Consider the following 15,163-nt stretch of genomic DNA (forward strand, 5'->3'; position numbering starts at 1 on the left):
GTATGATTGTATGTGATGATCTTAAGGTGGCCAAATAGGTTGAAAGGGAGACGGCGAAAGCTAGAAGGATGCTAGGGTGCATAGGAAGAGGTATGGCCAATAGGAAAAAGGAGGTATTGATGCCCCTGTATAAGACTTTGGTGAGACCTCATTTAAAACATTGTGTACAATTCTGGAGGCCGCACCTTCAAAAAGATGTGAAAAGGATGGAGTCAGTTCAGAGGAAGGCTACTAAAATGGTGTGTGGTCCTCATCATATGGTATATGGGTACAGACTTTAAGATCTTAATCTGTATACTTTGGAGGAAAGGCAAGAAAGGGGAGATATGATAGAGACCTTTAAATACCTACATAATGTAAATGCGCATGAGTTGAGTCTCATTTGAAAGGAAGCTCTGGAATGAGAGGGCACAGGATGAAGTTAAGAGGTGATAAACTCAGGAGTAATCTAAGGAAATACTTTTTTACAGAAAGGGTGGTAGATGTGTGGAACAGTCTCCCGGTAGAAGTGGTGGAGACAGAGACTGTGTCTGAATTCAAGAAAGTCTGGGATAGGCATGTGGGATCTTTGAGAGAGAGGAAGAGATAATTGCTAATCTTCCACTATTATCGAAATTAACGGAAAAAATTGTCCACACTCAACTGTCAGAATTCATCGAAAAAACTCACGCCTTACATCCCTGTCAAACCGGTTTTCGCTCATCTCATTCAACGGAACTGTCACTGCTAGGCCTCATATCAACTATACACTATTATCATGAACACCAAAAATCCGTCCTTCTTATATCTCTCGACCTCTCAGCAGCCTTTGATACCATCGACCATTCTCTCCTTCTAAATAGACTCAAAGACTGCGGTATCACTGGATCTGCACTTTCATGGTTCAAGTCCTACTTCACAGAACGCAGTTTTAAAGTTCAGGCAATGAACGAAATTTCTATTTCTTTAGCTCAAATCTATGGTGTTCCTCAAGGTTCCATTCTATCACCTTTACTATTTAATATCTTTCTATCTCCACTTCTAACTTTAGCACAATCTATTGGATTTACGATCTTCGCCTATGCAGATGACATTCAACTCCTTCATCCAATCGACACTTCTAATACTTCTGACATAAAAGATATTAACAATAAACTGGATTCCATAAACGACTGGCTCTACTCTAACAAACTTTCCCTCAATGTTAACAAATCCCGTGGACTCTTATTCTCAACCAAAAATACCGAATCCTTACCGGAAAAAATAGCTATTAAATCAGTTCCAATCCAAATGGAAACAAAAATAAAACTTTTAGGGGTTATTATTGATAAAGATTTATCATTCCACGATCACATCAGTTCTATAATTAAAACTTGTTTCTATAAACTCCGTATCATTCGTTCACTGACTTCAATCCTACAGACCGAATCAATTACCATCCTGGTTCATTCTTTGATCATTTCTCACCTAGACTATTGTAATTCCCTTTTTAACGGTCTTCCACAAAAAGAAATCCGACGTCTTCAATTGATTCAAAATACAGCAATAAAATTCATTTATAAACTAGGTAAATATGATCACGTCACTCCAATTCTGAAAGATGCCCACTGGCTTCCTGTGGCCCACCGAATTACATATAAAATTATTCTCTTGACCTTCAAAATAAAATCCTCTCATCTGCCTTCATTTCTACATAAACTTCTCATCCCCCAATGTTCATCTCGTACTCTGAGATCTACAAATCAGAATCTTCTTCTGATCCCCTCTATTAAAAATTATTATTACACACGGAAAATAAATTTCTCTGTCACTGCTCCAATGCTATGGAACTCTTTACCACAACCTCTTCGTGACGAACAACAACTAGATAAATTTAAGATAGGCCTAAAGACTTTTCTATTCCGTGATGCATTTATTTCAGTTTAGTATCTATTCCTCAGTTATTTTCAATTATTTAACTTCAAAATTTATTTCAAAGACTTTTCCCCACCCAAATGTTTTCTTCCCATCCCCTCTTTCTCCCTTTTCTCTCAACATTGTAACTTTACCCTTCCATAAACCTCTTCCCTCACAATCAAGTTTGTCTAGTTCATGTTTTAATATGCACTGTTTGTACCTCTAAATATTGGATATATTAACTCCCCTTCCTTATTTATTTATATTTTTATTGTACTGTACACCGGCCAGATATTTATTTGATGGTCGGTATATTAAAACCTAATAAACTTGAAACTTGAAACTTGATAATGGTTACTGCGGATGGGCAGACTGGATGGGCCATTTGGCCTTTATCTGCCATCATGTTTCTATGTTCTTCCGTAAAGCAAATAATTTATCCAGTCTTTCTGCTCTGGCTTTATCCTCTCTGAGTGTCCGGTTTGCTCCTTCATCATCTAAAGGTCCCACAGATTCCTTCACAGGTTTTCTGCTTTTGATATACCTGAAAAAAGTTATGTGAATTTTTTCCTCTGTGGCAGTTTCTAATTATATTGTAAACTGTGTGGATTTTCCTGGCAAACAAACATAATAAATGGCAAATGATATACTAGCATAATATATTAGGGAAGAACTTACCATGGATTCTGTATAGGGACACCGTGTCTCAAACACACAGACGAGGGAGATATATAGTTCAGTTTTCAAAAAGATTTTTATTGTCCTGTAAGAAGCTCCACTTCTTTCCATCCTTCAAAAACACGTGTAGATAAAACAATGCTCTAACAGTAGAAATATATTTACCTGCTAATTCCAGGCTGATAATACAGCTATCTAGACCATACTCATTCCTGGCTTCACATGTCAGCCTTCCAATATCACTGGCTCCTGCCTTAAAGAGCTTTAAGGAATGCTGGTCATCGTCAGGCATGCTCATCTCACACCTCCCATTGCTAGCCTCCAGGACATGGCCATCCCTGGGAGCAAAAATTCAAGACAAAGCACTCTCAAACACCAAATTAGGAAGCACAATCAGACCTGTGTGAGGTCATTCAGACCATTATTACCTTCCCATTCCCTACCCAAGCTCCACTGTCAGTTTTGCCATCTCTGTAAGAAAAGACATAGGATAGAACATGATTGGATTTTCACTGATGAAGCACAGAGTGCTATCAGAGAGGCCTATCTGAGGAAAAACAGTCTCTTCTAGACCTTCCCTTCCCCACGTGTCCCTGGGAAAAGATACACAATAAAGTGCTTTCAGCCTTTGATTGAGGAAGTATGGAACACTGTTCAAGGCAAGTTACAATCTGGTATAGTAGGTATTTTCCTATACCCTGAGGGCTCATAATCTAAGTTTGTACCTGAGGCAATGGAAGATTAAGTGACTTGCCCAAGGCCTCAAGCAGTGTCCTGTGAGTAGTAAACCCTGCTCTCTTTGGTTCACACTTGGTGGCCAACCTCAAGCATACGGCCATCTCTGTGAGAAAAGATCAAGACTGTTAGAGGAAGGATAAGAAAACACAGCCTAGTATTAGACTTCCTCTTCCCCATGGCTATCTCGGTGACGAAACATAGTGTGTTCAGATTCTGATTTGAGGAAACATGGACCATTAGACTTCCCCTCTCTCACATAGCCCGCTTCCAGCCTCTAGAGGCATTTCCAGAGGCATGCTATGTCAGGAGAGGCAAAAAAAAACAGTACACAAAGATGGCATTTACGGTTAGTGTGACCATATGGCTCCAGAAAAAAGGGGACGGATTGAGACATCCGGGTTTTACTTCCATTGAAAGCAACCAAGATGTCTCACTCTGTTCTCCTTACTTCCATTGCTTTCAATGGAAGTAAAACCCGGATGTCTCAATCCGTCCCCTTTTTTTCTGGAGCCATATGGTCACACTACATTTACCTCACTCAGCTGCCTGCAGATAGAGCAGTTTAGTGCAGTTGATGTTCTTAAGAATCATGCATTTTTTTAGCTAAGTTTCAAGTTTATTCATGGCTTGATATACCGACCATCACAAGTATCTGGGCGGTTTACAATGTTAAAAATTAAAAAGATCTAATATTATTTGTGATTTGGGTGGGGTAAAATAAAAAGAGGGCAAACCTATAACTATAACGAATTAAGACTGATTAGAATAGGGATAGGGAAGGGGATAGGGATAGGGGATAGAGAAGTTTTAATTACAATGATAAATGAAAATAAGGAAGGGTAGAGAGGGAAACAGGGATGTCGCTTCTTAAAAGCTTCCCCCCCAGTAGGCATCTTTAAAGAGAAATGTTGCGAGATTAGTTTTAAATTTACTTAAGGAATTTTCATTGCAAAGATGGAATGGCATTGCATTCCAGAGCGAGGGAGCTAAATTTCAAAAACATAAAACCTAGGCAGTGACCCTTTGAAAACTGCATACCTTACAACTATTTCAAAATTATGCTGTGAAAATATTCATTTCATATGTTCTATCCTATGTGAAAATGTATTGGACTGAAGAGTGGAATAAGATAAGTGTCCTTAACAACAAACACAACTGTTTTAGCCCCTGGAAGTGACATCACTGACTCTGTCTGCACCAAACATGCTGATTGCTTCTACTGTGGTTGTTATAGTCCCTCCCACCAGTCAACCACTGGAGGTGGCATCACTGGCTTTCTTTTTAATATATTCTTCCCTTTCTGCGGTCTTCTTAACTCTGTTCTAATGTTTCAGCCTATTTTCCAGACATCTGTTAGGGGACCTAGACTACAGTTTCTCAACTTCTTCAAGCCAAGTACCCCCTAAGTCTAACAAATATCAACTGAGTACGCCTGCCCAAGCTCTGCCCCTGACTCCACCCCCATAATAATAGTACTAATTGAAATTCAATTTCTTCCATTTGTTTTTCATATACACACAATATAATCTTTAAATGACAATAGAGTACAGTACTCCCCCAAAATTCACAAGGGGTCCGGTCCAGGAACCCCTGCGAATTTCAAAAAACCGCGAATACGGTTTTTAGGCAGGGGAGACAGGAGAGGGCAGCCGGAGCATTGGCGAGTGAAGGAAATCACTCACTGTATGCTCCGACTGCCTCTTCCTGTACTAAAGTCGGGCCTTACCAATCAGGAGCTTGCTCAATATTACAGTATATTTTCCTGTGTTTTCGCTGTACCTTTTCTAATTCTGCTATATCTTTTTTGAGATTTGGCGACTAGAACTGCATACTGTATTAGATGTGCAGCCATCAGGGGTCTAGAAATAATGGCCCTCTTTTACTACGGTGTGGTAGAGGTTTCTACCATGGCCCAGAGCGCTAAACGCTGCTCTGATGCTCATAGAATTCCTAAGAGCATTTAGCACTCTGAGCCACAGTAGAAACCTCTACCACAGCGTGTAAGAGAGCCATTCTTTCTAGACTCCTGACGCAGGCTTTGTAGCTGAAGCTCAGCCTATGTTGGGTGACTGGGTCAAGGTAGATTGTGACGCGGTGGTTAAAGCCACAGCCTCCGCAGCCTAAGGTTGTTGGTTCAAACCCACACTGCTCCTTGTGACCCTGAGCAAATCACTTAATTCCCCCATTGCCCCAGGTACATTAGATAGATTGGACAGACAGGGAAAAATGCTTGAGTACCTGAATAAATTCATGTAAACCATTCTGAGCTCCCTTGTAAGAATGGTATAGAAAATTGAATAAATAAATAAATAATTTGTGGAATATACCAATCTTGGCTCTTGTTATCTCCATTGTTGTTTGTCCTTGGTGTGGATTGTGAAGTATTGTCCTTCTGTTTTTGTTCCAATACATGATTAAGCCAACAATCCAACCATATTGTTAATTAACAACATTTTCCTCTCTAATTTCTACCTTAAGATGTTATTCCCTCTCCTACACAGCACCTGTACTCATATTATATGATACTAGTCTTTAAGCCCGTTACATTAACGGGTGCTAGAATATGTGTGTGTGTCTATATTTATTTATTTCTCTCTCTCTCCTTAGCCTGTTTCTGTATTTCTTTCTTTCTGTCTTTCTTTTTCCTCGGCTGTCCACCACCACCCCTTGCCTGCTCCCCCTGTCCATTCTCCCTTCCTTTTTCTTCCCCTGTGTCCACCACCACCCCTTCACTGGTCCCCTTATCCAGCAGCAGCCCTTCTCCCTTTGTTTTAACTCCCCCCCTGTCCAGCAGCACCTCTTTCCTGCTCCCCCTGTCCAGCAGGAGGCCTCTCTTCCTTTTTCTGCCCCCCTCCGTCCAGCAGCACCTCTTTTCTGCTCCCCCTGTCCAGCAGTAGGCCTCCCTTCCTTTTTCTGCCCCCCTGTCCCTCAGCACCTCTTCCCTTGTCCAGCAGTACCTCTTTTCTGTTCCCCCTGTCGAGCAGTAGTCCTCCCTTCTTTTTTCTGTCCCCCCTGTCCATCAGCACCTCTTCCCCTGTCCAGCAGCACCTCTTTTTTGCTCCCCCTGTCCAGCAGTAGGCCTCCCTTCCTTGTTTTGCTCCCCCGTCCAACAGCACCTTTTCCCCTGTCCAGCAGTACCTCTTTTCTGTTCCCCCTGTCCAGCAGTAGGCTTCCCTTCCTTTTCTGCCCCCCTGTCCATCAGCACCTCTTCCCCTGTCCATCAGCACCTATTTTTTGCTCCCCCTGTCCAGCAGTAGGCCTCCCTTCCTTTTTTTGTCCCCCTCCTTTTTTGCCCCCCATCCATCAGCACCTCTTCTCCTGTCCAGCAGCAACCCTTACCTCCTTTATTTTTTGTCTGCCCTCCACCTGCAGCCGCCGACAGCCACCGCGGTCTACAGCTGCAGTGGCCGACAGCCGCCGGGGCTATTAGGCTTCTACCTCTCACTTTTGCCGGTCTGGTCTGGCCTGCTCGCCTTGGCGTATTTTTTTTTTTAGTTGAAACACGCGGCGGTGGCTCCTCTCATGATCCCCACCTGCGTCGGAAGTCTGACGCAGGCGGGGATCGTGAGAGTAGCCACCGCTGCGTCTTTCAACTAAAAAATGCAATACGGCAGGGAGCAGGCCAGACCGTAAGCCGCGCATGCGCACTTCCTATGGGTCGCTACAGCTCACAGAAAACCGGCGCACGCATAGGAAGTGCGCATGCGCGGCTTACCGTTTTATTATATTAGATAAATGTGTTATAAAATATGCATGCTTGATCCTGACCTGTTTTTGCAATTTTCAGAACAGACCATAGAAGTCAGCTCAGCATTGACCTTACTTCCCAAGGATTCAGTTACTGGAGTCACCATCAAATTCCACTTCACTCCCTAATTGTCCTAAATGTAGAGTGGCAGATTTTCAGCCATAAACGAGCTTGTAAGATTTGACTGAAAATCCAGATAAAAATAACTGACTAATATTATCTGATTCTCTGTGCCATTCAGCTAGTTTTTGAAAATGAACTCATGAGAGGTAGGAAAACTTTGGTTACCTTCTCCAGCAGATGTTGGCTTCTACATGGTTCAATGTCACAATGATATAAACTGGCTGATCTGCCACCAAATACACCAAATCTGGTTTGTCAAAGATGATGGGTGCCTCCTCCAGATAAGGACCTGTTAAGGAAAGAAATGGTAAAATCTTCACTATAAACAAGAAATAAAAACACTAAACACTTGGGCCCTGATTCTGTATAGGACGCCCAGGAGAGGTGTCCTATACAGAATCGGTCCTACACTAAACCACGATTCTGTAACCGGCGTCCATGGTACAGATGCCGGTTAGAGAATCGGGTTAAATTAGACGCGGCCGCTATACTTATGGCAGCAAGGAATCTCCCTGCTGCAATATGTATAGTGGCCGCAGTCGCGGCCGCCTGTCCCATCGCCAACAGGAGGATGCCCAATCCTCCTGCCGGAACCCCCCTGGAACCCCCCTCCCCCCCAAACTGGTAATCGCCGGCAGGAGGATGCCCAATCCTCCTGCCGGAAACCCGACGACCCCTCCCTCCCCCAACTAACCTTTACATATTGGTCGGCTGGACGGATCTTGCTGCTGTCCAGCCGACGGGCCCGCCTCGTGGAAATGAGATGGGCCGCCCCTTCCTGGCCCATCCCCGCTAAATCTAAGGCCCGATTGGCCCAGGCTCTAGAAGCCTGGACCAATCAGGCCTTAGGCATAGCGGGTTCGCCCATCCCCACTAATCCTAAGGCCTGATTGGCCCAGGTGCCTAGCCTGAGGAGCATTTTTTTAAAAAACATTCATCCCGAGGGGAGCACTTTTTAAAAAAACGTGCATCCCGATTGGCTGATTAGACAGCTGTAGGACGCCTACAGCTGCCTAAAATCGGGACGCACTTTGGAGAATCAGGGCCTTGCTGTCTGGAGCATCTCTAAAATGGCAGCACTAACAGCATACTGGTGCCCTGGGGCAATTAGCCAATTCCTTTGATTGATTGGCCTGCCTGTCAGCAATAGAACCTAGGAGCCCCATTATTGTCCTAGAGGCTCTAGAAGTAGAACCTAGGTCACACATTACTGTCCCAAGGACTGTACTGGCCAGCAACATAATTCAGGACTCTTTTATTATAGTGCTAAAAGTTTAAACTATGCTGCTTAGCATTTTAAATGCTATATGGTGATATCCCTTATAGTTTTCCCAGATTTACTGAACTATTGGGTAGATTTGCTGATCAACATAACTCTAACAACTAAACCCTATCATTTCCAACTCTGAAAGATATAAAATACAAGACATTTCACTGCAAATCATTCAACTGCCAAATAGCAAAAGTCTTCCCATCAAAATTTGCACAATCACAGCATGCACACTGTTTTGCAAAAATCTAAAGACATGGCTTTTTAAGAAATCCCTATCAGCCTAATAATACCCGACAGAAAGACAATGTTAATGCTCAGCTGCTATTTATGATATATTACCTTAGACCAGGGGTGTCCAATGTCGGTCCTCGAGGGCCGCAGTCCAGTCGGGTTTTCAGGATTTCCCCAATGAATATGCATTGAAAGCAGTGCATGCACATAGATCTCATGCATATTCATTGGGGAACTCCTGAAAACCCGACTGGACTGCGGCCCTCGAGGACCGACATTGGACACCCCTGCCTTAGACTGTCTTTATAATTTGATAACTTTATGTGTGTTAGGTGCCATCAACTCGTGTTAGAGTCCTAGTGACTTGATGAATTACAGATCTAAAAAGAAATCAGTTTTCTGCTAGTCCGTTAAGGTCCTCCAGCATCATCCCCATGGTTGTTTTCAACATATCCAGCCATCTGATTGCAGGTCACCCTCTTTCCCTAGTTCCTTCGTTCTTCCCAACATATTGTCCTTCTCCAATGATCTCTCTCTTCTAATGGTGTGACCAAAATAAGACAGTTGTAATTTCATCATTTGGACTTCGAGTGACATAGCCGGTTTGATCTCTTCCAGAATCAATTCGTTAGTTCATTTGGCGGTCCATGGCATGCATTAAATCCTTCTCCTGCACCAAAGCTAGCCCAGGTGATTGAAATCTTTTACAGCTTCTATTCTATCGCCTTCAAGCTCAAAATAATTTTCTTTGTTCGTGATCTTCATCTTGTTTGTGTTCACTTCTAATTCCATGTTATGACTTTTGGCTTTGACTTTTCTCAGTAGATACATCATGTCTTCTTTGCTGCTGGTGATGAGCATTGTAACATCTGTATAGCACAGGTTGCTTATATTTCATCCACCTATTCTATACATCTCCCTCTACACCACCCCCAGGTCCACCATCTCTGCCTTGCTCTTTCCACCTACCCTTCATTAAGAAGGGTATCATGACCAGGACAAAGGAAGTCATCCTGCCACTGTATCGTGCTATGGTGCACCCGCACCTGGAGCACTGTGTTAAGTTCTGGTCGCCGTACCTCAAGAAGGACATGGAGGTAATTGAGAGGGTCCAGAGAAGAGCAACTAAGCTAATAAAGGGCATGGAGGACCTCTCATATACTGACAGACTGAAAAAGCTAGGGCTTTTCTCCCTGGAAAAGCGGAGACTTAGAGGAGACATGATAGAAACCTTCAAGATCATGAAGGGCATAGAAAAAATAGACAGGGACAGATTTTTCAAATTAAGGGGATCAATAAGTACAAGGGGGCACTCAGAGAAATTGAAAGGGGAGAGGTTTAGAACAAACGCCAGGAAGTTCTTTTTCACACAGAGGGTGGTGGATACATGGAACGCGCTACCAGAGGATGTGATAAACAGGAGCACGCTACAGGGGTTCAAAGAAGCTTTGGATAGGTACTTGGAAGACAAAGGGATTGAGGGGTACAGATAAGAGTAAAGGTAGATTATAGGGATGGGATTAGAGGTAAGTTACAAAATTAATCAGGGACCACTGTTCAAGCACTAGGCCTGATGGGCCGCCGCGGGAGCGGTCCGCTGTGCAAGATGGACCTCTGGTCTGACTCAGCGGGGGCAACTTCTTATGTTCTTATGTTCTTAAGTATCTCATTCCCCTTTCCTTCACAGCACCCCACATCCAACTACTCTCTTTTTCTATCCCTCCAGACCATTGCCCACCATCTATATCACTAGTTCCCCCCATGTTTCTGACCTTATAAGTGCTTCCCCTTCACGCCCCAACTGGCATGTCTTTGAAATCCATCCCCCATTCTACTTTAAAAAACAAAAAAACAAAAAACAGTCCTGGGGCTTCCTGGTCTGGCATGTCCTCCCCCTTCACCACCGCTCACATTTTTGTTACAGGGGAATGCCGGTTGCAGCAGCGACTCTGAGATGCATCCTGAGACCTTCTTCACTGCGTTCCTTGTGCCGCAGTCTGTCCATGCTGTAAAAGGAAGTTGCATCTTTGGGGCATGGAACATGGGGAGGGAGGGCGCAGGCTGCATTTCAGAGTCGCTGCCACAGCCAGCATTCCTTTGTAACAAAAATGCTGAAGGTGACATTGGACGGCATGCTTATCTGCCCTGTTCACACCCCTCTAATGATGACCCTGCAGCTCCAGACTTCCCCACACCTGCCCCTCAGGTCGCTATTATTTAAAATGTTCTGGCAGCCGCAGCGCAGCATTCACCAGATGAGACTTCTAACGTCGGCCTGCCCTGGAACTCTTCATTTAGCAGTTGCCCGCCTAAGCGGGAACAGAAATTTGCTGCTGAATGAAGAGTTCCGGGACAGGCCAACAGCAGAAGTCTCATCTGGTAGACGCTGTGCCCTGGCTGCCGGAACATTTAAAATAATAGCAAAATGGGGGGATTAGGGGGGGCGGGTGGGGAAGTCCGGAGCTAATGGTGCCGCAGGGTCCTGCTGGGGGGGGAGGGAGGATGGAAGGAAGAGGAGGTAAGCTTGGGGAACCGAAGCATCAGAAATTTTTGGGGAGGCCATGGCTCCTGTGGCCCCTCCATTCCGATGCCTATGGGTTCAATATTGTGTTTTCAAGCACTAAGGAAAGGCAGGTTCCTTAGAGTCTTGCAGAACATGCCTGTCTCCCACTATAGAAAATGTGATGGTGATACAGCAACCCCCACTGGCAGGAGTGTAAATGGAGGACTCGCAGTCAGCTTAGAGGGAACAGTGGTTGTACCCCTGAGAAAGTGCTGTCTACCTCTGTGGATTCTGACACTGTACCCCAGGCAGATAGAGCTGCTGTTCCCCAGAGGGAAAGAGAGCTGCCTGTGTCTATGTGTTCAGATGTCTGCATTCTCCGGAGCTGACTCTGTGTGTTCAGATGCTTACCCCAGAGGGAGCGCTGCCTGCTTATTTACATTCAGACACTGTACTCCTGAGACAGAGCTGTCTATTCAGACACTGTACCTCAGAGAGAAAGATTTATGGATGCTGTACCTCAGAAAGAAAGATTCCTATCTCTAACTGATATCCTAGAAAGCAAAAGCTGCCTTCCTTTCTATCTTACGATATTGCATTCTGAATTCAGTGGCCTTTCTCCTTATCTCAGTCTAAATGAATAAAGAAGGTTGTTTCTAGCCATCTATTAGCCATTTATATTTCTTACCTCGATCAAGAAGCTGCACAGGGTCACTGGGAGGAGATGGCTTGCTGTTGGCCTTTGGTGTTGAAGTGATGACCCGGAAGAGATACTGGAGACCCTTAGGCAATACATGGACAGTGTATGTGGTTTCCTTTAGGTTCGTAGCAATGATGGTCCACTGATTGCTCCCAGTCACTTGCTGCTGGACTATATATGTCACCTGTGCTGGATCTGTGGAATTAGACATAAATGTATGTATTCCAGTCCTCTGTTATGGAAATGCTGTCTTTGTTTTATGATCTATGACAGGAATTGCTCTTATCCCTTATACAATGGTGTAGCCAGAACTAATTTTTTGATGGGGCCTCATCCAGCATAATTCATTTCTCATTCAAACACCCACTGCTCCCAAACCTCATGCCATCACTCTCGCCTACCTGCCCACAGCTGCAACAGCACAACCCACATGGCTTTGTGGTGTCTGTAACCATGTTGCATTGAAACCTCAAAGTTGCAAGTCCCATTTATGATCTTGCATGACCATGAATGGGTCTTGAGGTGTCAACACTGTTTGTTTACAGACACTACAGAGCCGCATAAGCTGTACATCGGGCCTCCAGCACTTTGAGTGCTGCTGCAGCTGAGCTCATAGAGGAGGAAGTTGGTCCAGCAAAGGTACCATTGGCTGGCAAGGTTTGGGATCCCTTAACACAAGAATTTTGTCCAGGAGCAATGGAGGGACATGTGCCCGCCAGTCCACCAATAACTATACTCCTGCCTGACATCATATGTTGTGCCCTGTGTCACAATATTTGCAAACCTTTATACCTGGAGGAAGAGTCTTCCTTGAAAGTTTAAGGTTCCTTCCCTGTATTACCTATAACAGAGTCCAGTCTCTTGGGTTTATTCCATATCAGCGAAACAACCTTCCCTGTTACAGATGAGAATGTTGGGGGTCCATCAGGAGGTGTTGGGACAACATCTGTAAAATATTGAAAAGAAGATTACAGATGTCAGATGACCAAATTGAAAGTAGAAGCACATTTATAAAAACCAGAATGATTGTGTCATGCCTTTTAGAAATGTAATATTATAAAGGCTTTTTAGAAGGAGACTAATGGATACCTGGGAAGGCTCCTAACTTGTCATATACCCTATTCTTGGAAAGGAGTGGCCTTAGGCACCTGGGCCAACCAGAATCTTAGGCTCATCTCCCAGTGCATTCTGGGATGCACTGGGAGTGGCCTAAGATACCGATTGGCCAGATCCCTTAGGCCACCCTCCATAGGGACTTAGATGTTTCTTTGGTTTTTGAATTATGCCCCTCTATATTTATATATATGCCTATGATAGAGGGAATAGAAGATGCAGGAGGAGGACAAGATGCAAAAACCTTTCTAACCTGTTACAGAGGGAAGGAAAGATGAAGGAGTCTTACCAGTTACATAGAGATGAGCATAACAGGCAGCCTTTCCCACTTTGTTTGAAATTACACTTTTATAAACCCCAGCATGAGAATGACTGACAGAAGAGAACACCAAGCGATGGACATCTTTATCTGTGAGAAGAAATTGGAAAGAAAGAAAGCAGCAGAGAAAGTCAAGAACAGTGAACAGAAGTATTTCAAAAATTACAAAATACTGTCACTTTTTGGCAACCAAACAAAGTTCAGTAAACTAGTCAGGCAAAGGAGAGCAGGGAGTAGGCATACCCCGAGTAAGGAGGGTACCTCTAGTCAGGAGAGCACAGGGATAGGCCTCTTTCCCTATCAGGAGAACAAAAAGGATAAGTGTACTTTCAGGAAAACTGGAAGGTAGGAGTATCTTCACTCAAGAGAGTAGGGGGATAGTCCTATTCCTTGGTCAGGAGAGCAGGGAGGGATGTGTACTTTCAGTCAGGAGAGCAGGGGGATAGGACTCTTCCCCAATCTGGAGAACAAAAGGGATAAGTGTACTTCAGTCAAGAGAGCAAAAGGATAGGGATACCTCAAGTCAGGAGAGCAGGAGGATAGGGGAGAATGAGGATAGGAGTATCTCCAGCCAAGAAAGCAGGGGAATAGTTCTGTTCCCTAATGAATAGAGCAGGTAAATAGGCCTGAGAATAGAGTGGCAACCTAATGATTAGAGTAGCCTGAGAATCAGGGGAACTGGATTTGATTCCCACTGTAACTACTTGTGACTCTGGACAAGTCACTTAACCCTTCATTACCCCAGGTACAAAATAAGTACAGTGGTACCTTGGTTTGCGAGCATAATTCGTTCCAGAAGCATGCTCGTAATCCAAAGCGCTTGTATATCAAAGCAAATTTCCCCATAGGAAATAATGTTAACTCGGACGATTCGTTCCACATCCCAAAATCTTTAATAGAAAATGAGTACTATATGTACTTGTATTGCAAGATTTCACTCGTTTCAAAAGTCACTGCACTGCGGGTGAATTGGGCGTGATGCTTTTAGTACATTCAGCCGCACTCAGCGTGAGATGTGCGTATGTTGTGCGCGCTTGAAATGCAGGTGCATGTATTACGTTCAGACGTGATCAGTGACGCACCAGGCATATATTGTGTGTATTTGAGGTGACGCGCATATATGTGCTCGTACTGCAAGACAACGCTCGTTTATCGAGTTAAAATTTAAGAAAATGTTTTGCTCGTCTTATAAAAGACTTATAAACCATGTCACTTGCTATCCAAGGTTTGACTATGCTTGTATATAATGGATAGACCACTTTGATTGTACCCACAGAAAGACAGTTTATCAAATCAGATCCCTTTTATTTCCCAATCAGGAGTGCAATGGATGGGGGATAGAAGGACCTTCAGTCAGGAGAACAAGGCAATAGTAGCTGGTCCTAAAGATTGGAAGGATAGATGTAGCTCCAGGCAGAAGACTAGGTGGACCTCCAATCAGGATAAGCTGGAAAGTGTTATATTACATAGGGAGCTCTGTCTTCTAGTATATTTATAGCCCAGTTAAAATTCCCAAATTTGTTTGTCAGGCTAAGAAATTAAGCACCTTTGTGTATGTTTTTATGGAAACTGTTTAGTTGTAGATGATATATACATTTTAAAAATAAATAATAATATCCTAAAGTGTGTTCTACTTCTTATTCATTTAAGAAGAATTTGAAATTGTGTTGAAGGGTTTTTGGTCTTTTCTGGAATATTATAAATTTGTATGTTCCAGATTTACTTGAAAGGTACAGGATTTGCAGTAGATCTCTAGTAGATTTAGATTCTGTCGTAGACCTTCTGAGATGGGGATAGAGAAAGTAGAGAGGGACAGATTTTTCAAACTTTCGAATAATAAAAGAACAAGAGGGCATTCAGAA

General features: G+C 43.6%; 1 protein-coding gene across 4 annotated transcripts in view; it reads right to left on the reverse strand.

The window, feature by feature from the left end:
• Positions 1 to 15,163, reverse strand: part of SPEG (striated muscle enriched protein kinase) — a 543,710-nt gene that overhangs the window by 262,433 nt on the left and 266,114 nt on the right. For all 4 annotated transcript variants that reach the window (XM_033947131.1, XM_033947130.1, XM_033947129.1 and 1 more), the window contains 5 exons: positions 13,272 to 13,391; positions 12,711 to 12,815; positions 11,858 to 12,064; positions 7,328 to 7,451; positions 2,719 to 2,891 (listed from right to left, as the gene is read on the reverse strand). In XM_033947131.1, the coding sequence (XP_033803022.1) occupies positions 2,719 to 2,891; positions 7,328 to 7,451; positions 11,858 to 12,064; positions 12,711 to 12,815; positions 13,272 to 13,391 (729 nt within the window). The remainder of the gene's footprint in view (positions 1 to 2,718; positions 2,892 to 7,327; positions 7,452 to 11,857; positions 12,065 to 12,710; positions 12,816 to 13,271; positions 13,392 to 15,163) is intronic.

This window comes from Geotrypetes seraphini, chromosome 5 (genome assembly GCF_902459505.1).
Source record: "Geotrypetes seraphini chromosome 5, aGeoSer1.1, whole genome shotgun sequence".
Taxonomy (NCBI): domain Eukaryota; kingdom Metazoa; phylum Chordata; class Amphibia; order Gymnophiona; family Dermophiidae; genus Geotrypetes; species Geotrypetes seraphini.